This window comes from Pongo pygmaeus, chromosome 15, assembly GCF_028885625.2.
Source record: "Pongo pygmaeus isolate AG05252 chromosome 15, NHGRI_mPonPyg2-v2.0_pri, whole genome shotgun sequence".
In the NCBI taxonomy this organism is placed as follows: Eukaryota; Metazoa; Chordata; class Mammalia; order Primates; family Hominidae; genus Pongo; species Pongo pygmaeus.
Window position 1 is genome coordinate 80,153,069 of NC_072388.2, and position 16,975 is coordinate 80,170,043.

At 38.2% G+C, this 16,975-nt stretch overlaps 1 protein-coding gene and 1 non-coding gene across 5 annotated transcripts in view; both read right to left on the reverse strand.

Annotated features, from left to right (window-relative positions):
• The window catches only part of GTF2A1 (general transcription factor IIA subunit 1), a 48,595-nt gene that overhangs the window by 27,311 nt on the left and 4,309 nt on the right, over nucleotides 1-16,975 (reverse strand). For 3 of the 4 annotated variants that reach the window (XM_063651943.1, XM_054449615.2, XM_063651942.1), the window contains exons 2-3: nucleotides 13,868-13,969; nucleotides 1,481-1,685 (exon numbers count right to left, since the gene is read on the reverse strand). In XM_063651943.1, coding sequence (XP_063508013.1) covers nucleotides 1,481-1,685; nucleotides 13,868-13,882 — 220 coding nt within the window. In that variant the 5' untranslated portion in view covers nucleotides 13,883-13,969. Of the gene's footprint in view, nucleotides 1-1,480; nucleotides 1,686-7,366; nucleotides 7,434-13,867; nucleotides 13,970-16,975 lie in introns of those variants that run through there. The other variant, XM_054449618.2, reaches the window with a different exon arrangement.
• LOC129013446 (small nucleolar RNA SNORA79) lies at nucleotides 265-408 on the reverse strand. Its single transcript, XR_008493922.1, has one exon. It is a non-coding gene; the product is annotated as a small nucleolar RNA SNORA79 (small nucleolar RNA).

Below are 16,975 nucleotides of genomic sequence, written 5' to 3' on the forward strand. Positions count from 1 at the left end.
AAAAAATACAAATCAGCCGGGTGTGGGGATGCATGCCTGTAGTCCCAGCAACTCAGGAGGCTGAGGTGGGAGGATCACTTGGGCACAGGAGTTCTGGGCTGTAGTGTGCTATGCTGATCAGGTGTCCAAATAAGTTCGGCATCAATATGGTGGCCTCCTGAAAGCAGGGGACCACCAGGTTGCCTGAAGAGTGGTAAACCGGCCCAAGTCGGAAAAAATACAAATCAGAAATAATGGCAATGTTACTTAAGCGTAAAAGAAATTAAATGTTTGATTCCGCAAATTTCAGAGAACAGACAGATAACTCCATTATCCTAATATTCTCTGAGTGAAGAAAATCAAATTTTAATTTATGATGACCTAAAATCCTAATGCCAGGTCTGAAGGCAACAGGAAGAACAGTCATCAAAAAAGAATAAAAGGATAAAATTATTTGATACAAAGTACACATTAAAATTAGGTATGAAAAGTACCACTAGATATCAACAGTAAAATAACCCAAATAGACTCTTCTACTGTGTGTCATTACCAATTTTAAGACACATATATATACTGTCAAATGAGGCAAATGAGTAACTAAATGATATTAAAATGAACTTTTCATTTACTTCTAGTGTCCTCTCCCATAAAAGCAGATGCACTGAATTAGAATGCTCAGGAAGTTTTATAACTGAATAGATGTTTGTCATGAGAGAAAATACAGATCAAGTTTCTTAGCCTTTTCTGGGCTCAGATTTTCCTCAGCTGTGAAACTGAGCCAAGGGCTATTTTACAAAGCCCTTATAAGATGCCAGTGAAACAGTATCTATAAAATGACTTGCAAAGTACAAAGCACTATGGACACAGTCTATGAATATTTGCTTTTTCTTAGCTTTAATCCAAGTAATATAAATTAAGATATGTTATATATCCACCCTTAACTTAAAATAAATCTAATTCAGTCCATTTAGCCTTACATAAATTACTATGGAACTCAATTTTCAGATTGCCAAAGTATACAAAAAACTCCAGAATTTAAGATATATTTTAAAAACTAATCTGAAACATGTCTTTGAAATAACATGTATTATAGAGAAAGCAAATAACTATTTTACCATATAAAATAATAAAGCCCTTAGTAAATAAACCTTTTAGATTTAACTTAGGAAATCCATCACTATATAGCCTTTTCAAAACAAAATATTAATATAACTTCTCTGAATATCAACTTAGGCTTTCAATTAGTAAATTACTTGTCTACCATTACTCTACAGATACAACCTACATTTTATACAAATTTATATACATTTACATACACACACACCCCTCAGCCAAGAGAAAGGGGGAAAAAAGCCCGAAATCAAGAGGGGTTTTTGTTTATTTTTAGGTTCTCCATGCACCCCTTAAAAGACAAGATCCAAGAAATGCAGCATATTTCTCTTCTTTCATAATGACAAACTTAATTTCCAAGTCGTAAGTAGGAAAACAAATCCAGTCTCACCTTGCTGTGATGCAGGAATAAGGACCTGCTGCGTCTGCGCTTGCTGAGGTACCGTCTGCTGAGGCTGAGCTTGCTGATGATGGTGATGGTGGTGATGCTGCTGCTGCTGGGGTTGATGCTGCTGTTGAACTTGCAGTAGAAGCTGCTGCTCTTCTGAATGAAATCCATCTACTGCCCTGGACTGCATTAGTTTGTTTTCCCATAACTAAGGCAAAGAACATTAAAGACTTATAAGTGAAAAATAACTCTGGACAGATGAACACAACAGTTTTATTAATCTCTTTATAAAGTTATTCCATTTTAAAAACTGATACACAGAAATACAACAAATCTATAATTCTAACCCAAGTGTAAACAATAACAAAAACAAAATTTTAAAGTATCAAACCTCATTTTTGCCACATCAGAGTACTAGAGATTTTGTTTCTTTTTATATCTTCCAATAAACTTTCTATAGTAATTCCTTAATCAGCAGTTATTATTTAGCATTGAGTTTCATATAAGCAACTTCTTTAGTAATCAAAGTTTATCCTTTATAATATCAAAACCATTACTAAACTATTTTTATATGGAACTTTTTCCTTATAAAAATACAAAAGACAAAATTTTCTGCTTCAACATATAAAACATAAATTCTTAAATAACATACAAAACATAAATTCATTTACAACAGTGAGAAACATAGAGGCAATCCCCAAAGAAGAAAAGCCTAACTTTCCATCTGTCCAATCCTACATAAAGAAAAAGAACCGGCAATGCCCGAAGGTCTTAGTAGTTATCCCAACTCTCCACACTTCTTGAAATGTCCTTCCTTCTTCCATTACGCCAATTGGCAATCCTTTTCTGTTTAGCCATTTCTATTTTCTCATTTCACCTTAGTAGAATGGGAAAAATCAGAATGGACAAAAAGAAAGAAAAGAAAACATGTGCAACGATTTCATTCTTCTACCTAACACATTTCCTCTCTACCAGGTTTAGTGTTCAATCTAGAGCCTTAACCTTATAAGAAACTGGCCAAAAAGTCACAAACTATTCCCTGAAAATACAGATAAAACTTCATTCGGTCATTCTGTACACAAGGATCTACACATACTTTGTCTTCTCCTCCAGGATTTGCTCTTGGGATATTGCCTAATTGACCTGAAGCTTCTACCAGATCCTTCAAGAACTTCCCTTTGCCATACTCACAGCGAGTTTTTTTATTTTTTTATTTTTTTTTTAATTTAAGAAATAGAGACACTATGTTGCCCAGGCTGGTCTCGAACTCCTGGGCTCAAGCAATCTGCTCGCCTTGGCCTCCCAAAGAGCTGAGATTACAGGCATGAGCCACCATGCCTGGTCATACTCATAGAGATTTTTTATAATCTTCTGACCCTTCCAATCATTCCAGACATTCTAGATTTGTTGTCTTGATGCTAGTAACAATTCCACTAAATCTCTAATGGCTTACTGAAAAAGCAAATGTTAAGGTCAATTTCCTAGGGAATCCTACTGGCAGGCCCAGTATTTAGACTTACCTGAAGTCTATTCTTAGAGAGATGGTAACAACATCTATCTCACTGGTTGTTGAGAGGATTAAATGACATATCCATGTAAAACAATTATAAGTGTTACACAAAGTTGGTGATCAAAATATATTATTATTGGTGGCAGTGGTGGTGGCATTAACTGTTTAACAGAGCCTTACACTAGAAGTCAGGAACCCAGTTAGTCCTGGTTTGGCCATTTATGTAACCTAATCATTTATCTTTCTTAGGCATCTTCTTCACCCAAAAGGGGAACCAATTGAATAAGATTACTTCTAAACTCACTTCCAGTGAATAAATTTAAGTCTCTGCTAATCTCAGGCGAAAGACAGCTAGCTTCTTCCCGTAGTAACAAGCACTACTTTCTGAGATCCCATGTTGTGTCTGATTCATCTCTGTAAAGTAGGCATCTAGAATAGTGCACCATCAAAATAGACACTCACATGCTAAATAAAACACATTATGACTAATGTATTATATATAGTAAGGCTTCCAAACACTCTGTTATCACCCAAACCTTCTACATTTTCTCCTCTCTTCGAAAACAAAACAAAGCCTGTTTCTTGTGAGCCAAAAATCAAGGTGAAAAAAAGTCTTATTAACGTTTTGTTTAAAAAGTTTTTTAAATCATAATTTTCTAAATTTTATGCTTCACTTTTACCACCTGCAACTGGTCTACCCACAGCAATCTCGACCCATCACTTCTACGAAGCTCCTATGATAATGGTAAACATTAATGAACACACATCACGTGTGGCTAAGTACCGGGCACCATGACTCATCTAGACTCCCATGTAAACGACCTAGAAGTCAGAATCCACCCCAACAGCCCATCATTACTGTCTATTCTGATTCACTGTTCCAATGCATCTCTATGACATGGCCCTGGTCCTTTCTGCCCAGCAGTACTGCAAACAGTAGTAATGTAGTGACTCAACTCTTGAGTTTCCTGCATAAAGTCATACAGTCCACAAATAATTATGTCCTATATGCCAAACACTGTTACAGGCATTAAGAAGATACAGTGAACAAACCTGAGAAAAATGCTCGACCTTACAGAGCAGACATTCCAGTGGACACTTGCCCTTCCAATCTATCCTCTATAAATCAGTGATCCTCAAAATGCGGTTCTAAACCCAACATCAGCATCACCTGGATACTTGTTAAAAATACTGAATCAGCAGCTCTGGGGGTTATTCAGGTTATTCTGATGTATGCTAAAGTGAGAACTACTTTAAAATCTAGACCGATGTTTTTCAAACTGAGGACTGCAACCCACTAGTGATTCATAGTCAATTTAGAATTTTCTTTGTAGCCCTCTCTCCTTCTCTCCCTTTCCTTTCTTTCTCTCTCCTTCCCTCCCCTTCTCCGTCCCACTCTCCCTTTCCTTTCCCCTTCTCCCTCCCTCTCTCCCCTAAGAATGTTTTTTGTAAACAAAATAGAACTGAGAAAAAATCAGACTGTACTGCACTGAGAAAAAACTTTTGCAGATTTTTGTTATACACACATACACTTGTGCATATATTTATTCAAAATGTTAAATACTACTAATTCTTAAGGAGAGACCTAGTCAAGAAGTTTGAGAAACACTGTTCTACACTGTTATCAAGGTGTTTTTTAAATTTATAAATATGATATCCTCTGCTTAAAAACTGGAACCACAGCAAAGTAATTAATATATCTATCTATCTATCTACCTACCTACCTGATACAGTTTGGCTGTGTTCCCACCAAAATCTCAACTTGAATTGTATCTCCCAGAATTCCCATGTGCTGTGGGAGGGACGGGTAATTGAACCATGGGGGCCGGTCTTTCCCACGCTATTCTCAGGAGATCTGATGGGTTTATCAGGTGTTTTCGCTTTTGCTTGTTCCTCATTTTCTCTTGCTGCCAACACGTAAGAAGAGCCTTTCACCTACTGCCATGATTTTGAGGCCTCCCCTGCCATGTGGAACTGTAAGTCCAATTAAACCTCTTTTTGTTCCCAGTTTTGGGTATGTCTTCATCAGCAGCGTGAAAACAAACTAATATAGTAAACTGGTACCAGTAGAGTGGGGCATTGCTGAAAAAATACCTGAAAATATGAAAGCGACTTTGGAACTGTGTAACAGGCAGAGGTTGGAACGGTTTGGGGAGCTCAGAAGAAAACAGGAAAATGTGAGAAAGTTTGGAACTTCCTAGAGACTTGTTGAATGGCTTTGACGAAAATGCTGACAGTGATATGAACAATAAGGTCCAGGCTGAGGTGGTCTCAGATGGAGATGAGGAACTTGTTAGGAACTGGAGCAAAGGTGACCCTTGTTATGTGTTAGCAAAGAGACTGGCGGCATTTTGCCCCTGCCCTAGAGATTTGTGGAACTTTGAACTTGCGAGATGATTTAGGTTATCTGGCAGAAGAAATTTCTAAGCAGAAAAGCATTCAAAAGGTGAGTTGGGTGCTGTTAAAAGCATTCCGTTTTAAAAGGGAAACAAAGCATACAAGTTCAGAAAATTTGCAGCCTGACAATGCTGTGGAAAAGAAAAAGCCATTTTTTGAGGAGAAATTCAAGCTGGCTGGAGAAATTTGCATAAGTAGCAAGAAGCCTAATGTTAATCTCCAACACCATGGGGAAAATGTCTCCAGGCCACATCAGAGACCTTCACTGCAGCCCCTCCCATCACAAGCCCAGAGACCCAGGAGGAAAAAGTGGTTTCGGGGGCCAGGCCCAGGGTCCCCATGCTGTGTGCAGCCTAGGGACTTGGTGCCCTGTGTCCCAGCCACTCCAGCTGAAAGGGGCCAACATAGAGCTCAGGCTGTGGCTTCAGAGGGTGGAAGCCCCAAACCTTGGCAGCATCCATGCGGTGTTGAGCCTGCAGGTGCACAGAAGAATTGACGTTTGGGAACTTCCACCTAGATTTCAGAAGATGTATGGAAACGCCTGGATGCCCAAGCAAAAGTCTGCTACTGCAGAGGCAGAGCCCTCACGGAGAACCTCTGCTAGGGCAGTGCAGAAGAGAAATGTGGGGTCGGAGCCCTTACACAGAGTCCCTACTGGGGCAGTGCCCAGTGGAGCTGTGAGAAGAGGGCCACGGTCCTCTAGATCCCAGAATGGCAGACCCACCAACAGCTTGCACTGTGCTCCTGGAAAAGCCGCACTCAATGCCAGCCCGTGAAAGCAGCTGGAAGCAAGATTGTACCCTGCAAAGCCACGGGGCGGAGCTGCCCAAGACCATGGGAACCCACCTCTTGCATCAGCATGACCTGGATGTGAGACTTGGAGTCAAAGGAGATCATTTTGGAGTTTTAACGTAAGACTGCCCCGCTGGATTTTGGACTTGTATGGGCCCTGTAACCCCTTTGTTTTGGCCAATTTCTCCCATTTGGAACAGCTTTATTTACCCAATAACTGTACTCCCATTATATCTAGGAAGTAACTAGCTTGCTTTTGATTTTACAGGCTCATAGGCAGAAGGGACTTGCCTTGTCTCAGATGAGACTCTGTACTGTGGACATTTGTGTTAATGCTGAGATGAGTTAAGACTTTGGGGGACTGCTGGGAAGGTATGATTGGTTTTGAAATATGAGGACAGGAGATTTGGAGGGCTAGACACAGAAGAGATATTGTTTGGCTGTGTCCCCACCAATATCTCAACTTGAATTGTATCTCCCAGAATTCCCACATGTTGTGGGAGGGACACAGGGGGAGGTAACTGAATCATAGGGCCCAGTCTTTCCCAAACTATTCTTGTGATAGTGAATAAGTCTCACGAGATCTGATGGGTTTATCAGGGGTTTCCGCTTTTGCTTCTTCCTCATTTTCTCTTGCCACTGCCAAGTAAGAAGAGCCTTTCACTTCCCACTATGATTCTGAGGCCTCCCCAGCCATGTGGAACTGTAAGTCCAATTAAACCTTTTTTTGTTCCCAGTTTCGGGTATGTCTTTATCAGAGGTGTGTATATGTCTTTATTAGCAGTGTGAAAATGAACTAATACACCATCTAACAACCTGGAATACTTATTTGCAAAAGATTCCTAGGTCTCATTTTACTACCCCTATCAAGCCAGACTCTCTGGAAAATCCAAAAATCTGCATTTTAACTAGTACCCCAGATAATCCTCACACTGAAGACCAAGCTCCTTAGTATAGCATGTTACCATACACCAATTGCTACTATAACTTGTACTCTATTTTCTCACAGTACCAAATTACTTGGAGGTCCCTGAATATAGCATACGTAACCTTAATAGACTATTCCTTATGATCAGCAGTTTTCTCCCACAATTCCCTATACAAGACAAATGTCAAAGTCTCAAAAGCCTCAAAGAAAAGCCATCACTCACTGCCTCCATGCATAAAAGACATTTCTATTTTGTACTTACCAAACAAAGTCTACCATTTCTACCAAAGTATGAACATCTTCTGGGCAGCAACTGTCTTATTCAGGATCTAATTTCAAAGAAGGGAAAACAAAACTATTGTCTTCTAGAATACTGTTCCTATATAAGGATGCTACTGACATTTTGGGCAGGACAATTCTTTATCATACAGAATGGTCCCACAAGAAATATGCAGGAATTGCAACATTCCTGACTCCTGCCTAATAAATGCCAAAAATCCTCATGAAATGTTGAACATGGCCCCACACATTTCCAACAGCTTTGGGAGAGGCGGGTAATCTATTGAAAATCATTATTTATCAAGTACTATAATACTGGTTCTAGGTAATGTAAGACATACAAAAAGAGTATCATACAAGTACTTTGTATTAAGCTTATAATGCCAATTACCATAAAGTTCAAATTAGTTGAATGTTTATAGTTTCTCTACAATTCCATTTTCACACAATCTTATTTATCAAAATATTAGACATCAACTGTTTAAACAATGAGGCCGGGCGCGGTGGCTCATGCCTGTAAACCCAGCACTTTGGGAGGCTGAGGTGGGCAGATCACGAGGGCAGGAGTTCAAGACCAGCCTGACCAACATGATGAAAATAAAATAAATAAAATAAACAATGAAACACTATTTTGGCAATAGTAATCATACTAACATACGTTTTTGTTTTTTTTTGGATATGGAGTGTCACTTTGTTGTCCAGGCTTGAGTGCAATGGCGCGATCTCGGCTCACTGCAACCTCCGCCTCCTGGGTTCAAGCAATTCTCCTGCCTCAGCCTCCCCAGTAGCTGAGATTACAAGCATGCACCACCATGCCCAGCTAATTTTTGTATTTTTAGTAGAGACAGGGTTTCACCATGTTGGCCAGGCTGGTCTCAAACTCCTGATCCCAAGTGATTCGCCCACCTCGGCCTCCCAAAGTGCTGGAATTACAGGCATGAGACACCGCACCCAGCCACTAACACGGTATTGAAAACAATCAGGAATACTAATCTTTGCCGGGTATCTGAAATTACATGGAGAAAATTCATCTTCTGTTCCCAAAATGATTCAGGTATACATTTGTATATCGTGTTAACTAGACTAATAACTAAAACTTACTAAATTCTGTGTACTTTATAAATACATGTACAAACTAGTTTTTTCACAAAAATCCTATAAGATAGATATTATTATCTCCCTTTTACAGAAAAAGAATCTGACAAGAAAGAAGTTAGGTAGCTTACTCAAGATCACTCTAATGGCAGACAGAATAGGGGTATAACCCAGTTGGTCTGACTTCAATGTCCCAGTCAGGGCTAGAGAGTGAATGTCTCTGCATTCTGTACCCCAGGACCCTCACTTGCCTCCCTTTAATCCCAGTACTAGTCCAAATTCCTAGTCTCTAAACTAGACTACTGCTATCAGAGCAGGTTGCCAACCCTCAAAACCATCTCAGGTGCCACCCACCAACAACCCAAGATCTAGTCAAAACTCTGTTACCTTCCTTCTTACTGCTAAGTACTGTACATGTCACATGGAGGCAAAAGGGCTAGGTTCATGGCTCTACCATTTATTAACTAAATGACCTTGTCAAAGCACATTCCATGTCTACTTTCTCATCTATAAAATGTGATGAGACCTACTGCTCCCCAAGTTAATCCCCTTACCACTCCCCTGCTATTAATCCCCAAGACCATGGAGAAAATGTCTCCAGGCCACAGAGACCTTCACTGCAGCCCCTCACATCACAAGCCCAGAGCTTAGGTGGCTAAACCTGGCAACATGGTAGGCTAGAAATTCTGAAGGATTCTCCTACTTTCACAAAACATCTAGCTCCTGGATAAAATATATTACACATCTGGGTTCCCAAGAAATAATGCTGTAGAAACAGAGCTTTCCCTAAGAGTAAATGAAATGAAATAGTAGATTATTCTTCAACTTATGGTCCAAATATTTACACATAATTAGAGTGCATCAAGTACTTTATATAACTAGAGTATATTTAGAATAGTGGTTCTCAGCCAGAGGTGATTTTGCCCCCCCAGCGACATCTGGCAATGTCTAGAGACATTTTTGGTTACAACTGAAGAGTGCTACTGGCATCTAGTGGGCAGAGGCCAGTTGTGCTGCTAACATCCTACAATCAATAGGACAGCCCCTGCAACGAAGAATTAACCAGTGCAAAATGTCAATAATGCCAATGTTGAGAAATCTGAATCAGAGGCAGATAAACTGAATTTCAGATATACTTCCAATTGAGGCAACTCTTCTCATTTGTTTTATTAAAAAGAGAGAAAATGTTTTATATCTCCCACAGTACTTGACATTTGGACATAGGTAGGTTGGAAAATCTAGAAATCAGGTTGATTTTATCATTCACTTTGAAGAGAATTTCTACAGTGTCATTCCCACCCATAGACACTCACCAATCCAAAACACATTTACATTCAAATACAGATTTACTGAAAACCAGGGCTGTATTTTATTGTGTTTTTTCTACCTCTCACAGTTCATACATTAAAGTAGGCCTGCAGTGTTTCAAAAGATAACCTCAAAGATTGGGTTGAAATATTCTTATCATCTCCCTTTCTGCTTACCTCATTAACCCTCAAATTACATGCATTCTCATCATTCTTCTTTGTTCTCAATCTAATTCACCACTGCCTCCTTTACGGCCTGATACAAGCTTTTGATAAGTTTGTAAAATGGCCCCAGAAAGTAGGGAGAGGGGCTAGAGCTAATGACAGGCTTTCTAAACCATAAAATATGAAATTAAAGTTTGTTTTATTAAGCAAGAATGTCTAAACCTGAGCAGTCCAATATGGCAGCAACTAGCCATATGTAGTGATTTAAGTTTAGATTAACAAAAATTCAGTTCCTCAGTTCTACCAACCACATTTTGAGTGCTTAATAAGCACATGTGGCTAGTGGCTACCATACTGAAGAGCACAGATACAGAACACTTTCATCACTGCAGAAAGTTCTATTGGACAATGCTGGCTGTCCAGCTGTTAAATCTAGGGCATATTCTAGAAATTCTAATGAGATCCTGAAGAAATTCAGTGCAGAGAATTAAAATAACAAACTCATTTTAGTCCAACCGTTTTATTTTTAACTCCAATACAACCCAGATAGAAGAGTATGGCCCATTTAAAAACAACAAGAATATTACACTACTTTGTTCAGTTAGATTCAGGTGCCATATCTATTATCAAACAATTCAATCAAATACTTACTGAATGCCAACCACATATGCCCAGACATCATGGTAGAAGCTGGGGATTCAAAATTGAGTAGGTCACATTTTTTGTCATTAAAAACTAACCATTAAACTAAAAATCAGTGTGTTACCTATAAAATATGTACTAAAAGTCATATATAACAAAAATGGAGGTGGAAACATTTGGTCTCAAAGACAGCTCATTCTCTTCAAGAGAATGTCTCGATTCTACTGTTAACGATAGGGAAAATTCTCCAGATTTTCATTGTGAAAAGCAAGAGTAGATAACAATCTAGACTGACCACTAGAGTTAGACCTAGAGAAAATTACCTAACATCTTTAGAACTGATTTTCTACACCTAAAAATGCTGCATCTTCTATACAAGGTCACAAAACTACAAGGACAACCATTAAAAAGTATAACATAAATTGCAAAAAAACTCATTCCACGTTACACTAAGGAATCAAAAGAAGCTTGTTTTCTTATTATTCACATCCCTCAGTTACTTCATGCTACTTGAACAATTTATATTGTTCTTCTTCCAACTCACGTCTCGGAATTAGCACTCTTACACTTGTATTTTTAGATATCTACTCTTCACTATTAGTAACCTGTAATTTTTCTCAAGGTAAATAAATATTTGCTCATCTGTTTCACACCTATATATTTTTCCTACCTCACACAGGAATATTCTTGGTTTTTTTTTTGTTTTTTTTTGAGACGGAGTCTTGCTCTGTCACCCAGGCTGCAATGTAGTGGCACGATCTCGGCTCACTGCAACCCCCGCCTCCTGGGTTCAAGCCATTCTCCTGCCTCAGCCTCCCCAGTAGCCGGGATTACAGGCACGCACCACCATGCCCAGCTAATTTTTGTATTTTTAGTAGAGATGGGGTTTCACCATGTTGGCCAGGCTGGTCTCAAACTCCTCACACAGGAATATCCTTATTGAAAATTCTAGAGAAGTTTCCTGTAGATACCTATTAATAAATAAGCCAAGACCTACTTCATCACCACAATCAAGGTGAGATTTGCTTTACGTAAAATAAACTGGTTGCCAAGTTGCAGCCTCCACACCTATATTGAATGGATAAATGAGACCACAACAAATGTTCCTTAACACTTATTAACTGTGATTATTTATTTGTACATAGATTTAAGGGAGCCTAATAATCAACTTCTAAAGCAGCAGTTCTAACTCTTTCATCTCAGGACGCTTTATCAAATTACTGAGACCCAGCCGGGAGCGGTGGCTCGTGTCTGTAATCCCAGCACTTTGAGAGGCCGAGGTGGGGGGATCACGAGGTCAGGAGATCGAGACCATCCTGGTTAACATGGTGAAACCCCATCTCTACCAAAAATACAAAAAAATTAGCCGGGCGTGGTGGCGGGCACCTGTAGTCCCAGCTACTTGGGAGGCTGAGGCAGGAGAATGGCATGAACCCGGGAGGCGAAGCTTGCAGTGAGCCAAGATAGCACCACTGCACTCCAGCCTGGGCAACAGAGCAAAACTCTGTCTCAAAAAAAAAAAAAAAATTTACTGAGACCCTCAAAGAGCTTTTCTGTATGTGAATTACATCCACCTATATTTACACTAATAGAAATTATAACAAATTTTTAATGTTTACTAATTTGTTTAGAAATAATGGATCCATTATATGTTAACATAAATGACATTTTTCTGAAAATAGCCATATTTTAGTAAATAAAATTGAGTGAGAATGACAAATGACTTAAAGGAAAATAGCTAGATTCTCATATCTGCCCGTTTTTGCTTTGTTTTGGTTGAGGTATACAAAGAAAATCTGCCTTCCTACAATTAAGTAGTTGGGAAAAGAAAAGGTACTTTTAAGTGATAGTTTCTTAAAAGTTAGTTACAATGCATAATATGAAACCATATAACTATGAACTTTTCATACTTTTAAAGTCCATTAATTTATCTTGCATTTTGAATGAATTTTCCAACATTATGCATTGGATATTCAGAAAATACAAGTTCAGTGAATTATATGGATCTTTCAAATGTAAACACACTTCATTACGGAATATCAAACAATCAAATTTCTTAATATAACATTGAGTCCTCATCTTTTTAATATTCAGTTCATCAGAAATGAGAAGTACACATAAAGCATTTCTGCTGCTTATTTACAGTTATCTCAAGGAAAAGCACCTGTGCACTTGAGTTGTGAATTTAACTGGTCACTTTTCTCACAGAATACAACTTTTACTTGAAAGAATGACGGGCAAACTATGATTTTCCAGACTTGAGCATTTAGTCAACCTCGTGGACCCCTTGAAAGAACCCTTGGGGAGAATCCAGGACTCCACGAACTATACTTTGAGAACCACTATTCTAATCAACAGGGCAAAAATATTCCACAATTTCATGAGTCATTACAATGCAAGGAAAACACAACTGCTAATAAAAAAAATCTAAATATTTCCACTTGAATCCAAGATACAGAAAACCAGCTCTTAATGTAAAATATATTTAAAACATTTGGCCTACATAAAGGGTCTACTTCAAGAACCTAAAATTATTTTATCAAGCACTTAATCCCTACGACTTAAAACACACTTTAGAATACAGGTACATTAAGACCATTAAAAAAAGGTAAGATTAAGGCTGGGCGCTGTGGCTCACACCCATAATCCTGTCACTTTGGGAGGCCAAGGCAGGAGGATCACTTGCAGCCAGGAGTTCTAAAGCAGCCTTGACAACATGGTGAAAACCATCTCTACCAAAAATACAAAAATTAGCCAGGCATGCTGGCATGTGCCTGTAGTCCCAGAGGTGGGAGGATGGTTTGAGCCTGGGAGGCAGAGGTTGCAGTAAGACCAGATTGTGCCACTGCACTCCAGCCTGGGCGACAGAGCCCGACCGTGTCTCAAAAATAAAAAAAGAAAAAAGAAAGCAAGAATATTATTCCAGACATGTCAAGTAATTAGACCATAAAATGTAGAATGTTAACTACCCAATAATAACTGCTAATGCTACTATCAGGCATTGTGCTAAGATTTTATACAGTTATTCCATTTAATCCTCAAAACAAACCTATAAGGTAAGTACTACCAATTTCCATCTTACATATAAGAAAACTGAAATATAAATGAAGCTTGCCTAAGGTGAGAGGAAGAATGCATGGTAGAGTTGGGATTTAAAACCAGCACACTTCACTCAACTATACGTTCATCCTATAGAAAAATTACAGATTCATCTCTGGCTAAAGAAAATGTTTTAGGGGGGAAAATAGGAATATTTTAAAAAAAGACAAACTCACAGTTTTTAGTTCCATCAGTACTTGTTCATCCACTCCATCATCCAGAAAGATGTCTCTCACATCATTAATGACATCTTCAATCACAGATCTGTATAATTTAGGCTTTAAAGGAAAAATAAAAGACTTGAAAAACACAGTTTTTCACAGGTTATAATGTATAACAGGTTTTCACAAATTCAAAACAAATATAATAGTCATTTTGCCAACTATCTATATATGACTTTAAAGATAGGACCATCATTTGCCATAAACTGGATTTGATGACTGCATACTTTAATAAAAATTTTAAGATTAATGCAATTCATAAACAGAAGGTCCCTATGACTACAAGGTCCATACAATTTCCAATTATAATTTCCTATGTTGTAGTCAAAATACCTAATGTAATGTTCAATAATAGCTTTACGGGTTGCTTATGTCTGGCTTCTACTATTCCATGCTTGGTTTGAACTCTGTTGTATGTCTTACTACCTCACCACTAAATCTTAAGACTTTGCAGAATCTTATGTCTGGGAGTCATCTGCCTGGTAATAATCTGCAACCTAATGAACATTCAGGTTTAAAAATCACCTAACTTCTGTTGTGTGACCCAGTCTGTACTTTCAAGCTATACCATTAAACTACTCATACACTCACAATGACAAGTCTCAAGGTCCCAAGGAACAAGGTATACTGATTTCCTTCCCAGGATTTCTCCTCTACTACTGCCCAGGTAATGCTATGAAACATTATAATGAACATGAACCCTCTAAATGTTTACTATCATTATTACAATTAGCACTGTTGATATTACTTGGAGGAGCGGGAAGTAAAGGAGCTGGCTTCTAGAAGGTTGAATGGTAAAATGAGTAAAATGAGAACAGATGTGAAAGAACTTTCAAAAAGTATAAAATATTTTTTAAAAACTACAAGGTGGGAGATAGAACAATCAGCCCAATCCACATCCTATTTTTTTCCCCCACATCCTATTTTTAACCTGTTAGACAAAAGGAAGTCATGTCAGATGACAAACCTAGAGCTGCCTTGACAAAACTACAGTTGCCTGGTTACAAATCCTACCTATTATCAGAGAGTTATGGTTAACAAGCTCTTTAGATGTTTTCTCATTACTTGTGTTTCATACCTTGCTTAAGGTTAAAGTTAATCGCTACCAAATAAAACCAAGTGTTTTTTCTCATAAGCAAACTTCAAACAGAAATATGTGTTTCACTACCATCTCTATCAGCAACACTGTGATCACAGGGGAACTGCTAAGAAAATGTGTCCTTGCCTTGTCAAAACTACAAATAATGAGGCCAGGTGCAATGATCTGTAATCCCAGCATTTTGGGAGGATCGCTTGAGCTCAAGAGTTCAAGACCAGCCTGGGTAACACTGTGAAACCCAATCTCTACAAAAAATTAGCCAGGAGTGGTGGCACGTGCCTGTAGTCCCAGCTACTTGGGACGCTGCGGTGGGAGGATGGCTTGAGCCCAGGAGGGAGAGGGTGCAGTGAGCCAAAATTGCACCACTGCCCTCCAGCCTGGGTGACAGGCCCAGACCCTGTTTCAGAAAACAAACAAAATACAAATGAGTTTGTCAGTACAATTTACCTCAACCATTAAGTACTATTTAATCCTTCTCATTACAAGAAAACCAATTCAACTGTCTGGGTTCTTGCTTCAACTGTCTGGGTTCTTGCTTTACTGTTCACTCACTAACCTGCTTTATTTTGCCAAATCCGCCTCTTGAAGTTTATTTATCTGTAAAATGCACATTTCTATAGTCCCTACTTTAACATTCTAATTCTATATATAAGGAAAGTATATCTTGACTATGGACATCATCTTGCCTAAAGTGACTTAACTGAATTACAAGTATCTCTATAAAGTGCTTTTTTTTTTTTTTTAAACCAATAATGACTCCTCGAGGCATTAGGAGGGCAATGTATTTTAAATTGGGCGTATAAATCTCAAATTGACAATATGTACGCTTTTCAGTAAACTAGATGGTGCTTTGGTGTTTCTGAAGTCAGTTACCTCTAAAGAGATCCAGACAGGTATAGGTATAATTCTGCTTTCTTCTACTACTCTCTACTTAATCAATTATTACGATTTTATTTTTGTGCCTTAATGAACTCACAACTTGACCACTTAACAGCTTCATAAGCCCTATAGTTGAAGGAAGAGAAACGTATATTCTTCACAAAATATATGCCTAACGAGTAATTTAGCAGAATTGTTCACAATTTGAAAAGCCCTCAAGATACTAATTTTTGAAAAGTATGTGGGCACATAGGTAGTATTTGAAATAAGCAATTTCTAAATTATTACTTAAAATTCTATACTAATACTTGAGGCAAAGTTTCTTTCACGAAATACAATTTAGGTTTGTCCTAATTTTTAAATAACAGGTTATTTCAAACTTAAGAACTGGTAAATCAGAGGGCCACTAGTGGCATTATTAAGTGATTTGTTAGGTTTCCTTCAAAAATGTTAATTCCCTGATGCAATGCTGGAAAATAAATTGGAATAATTTTTATACCGGATACCCATGTTAATATCCAAGGCAATAAAGTTCTACTTCGATTTTTTTTTAATCTAGTCTGCAGTATGTCTCTTCCCTCTACTCACGATTCTCCTACACATAAATGGTCCTATACTGAAGCTTTAGGTACTTATCTATTTCTCTGAAAAGCCTCGTGTCTTTTATATTTACTATAGGAAAACATAATGAAATATTAGGAGCTATATTTCTAACATTATTTCCTGAATACTTGAACAAAACACTACCAAAACCAAGTCCTCTGCAGCTAACACTTTCCATGTAGAAAGCAGTTTTTTAAATTCCCGAAAATAATGCACATAAGAAAAATGGCTAGACCATCTGATCTAAAACTCTGTTTTAAATAATAAATTTTGAAAATTGTAAACAAAAAGGGACAGCGATTCGGATATATTTCCCCTAGCAAACAAAGAAGGCAAATCCTAGCTGCTGCTAGGAACAAAACCAAAACTTGGGGCTCTGAAAGCAGCCCGCGACGGATGCGAAATCACAGGGTGAAAAAAGGACCTAGAAATAAATTGAGCTCTGCACACGCCTGGCTCTCGCCTCGGGAGCACGCACCTCC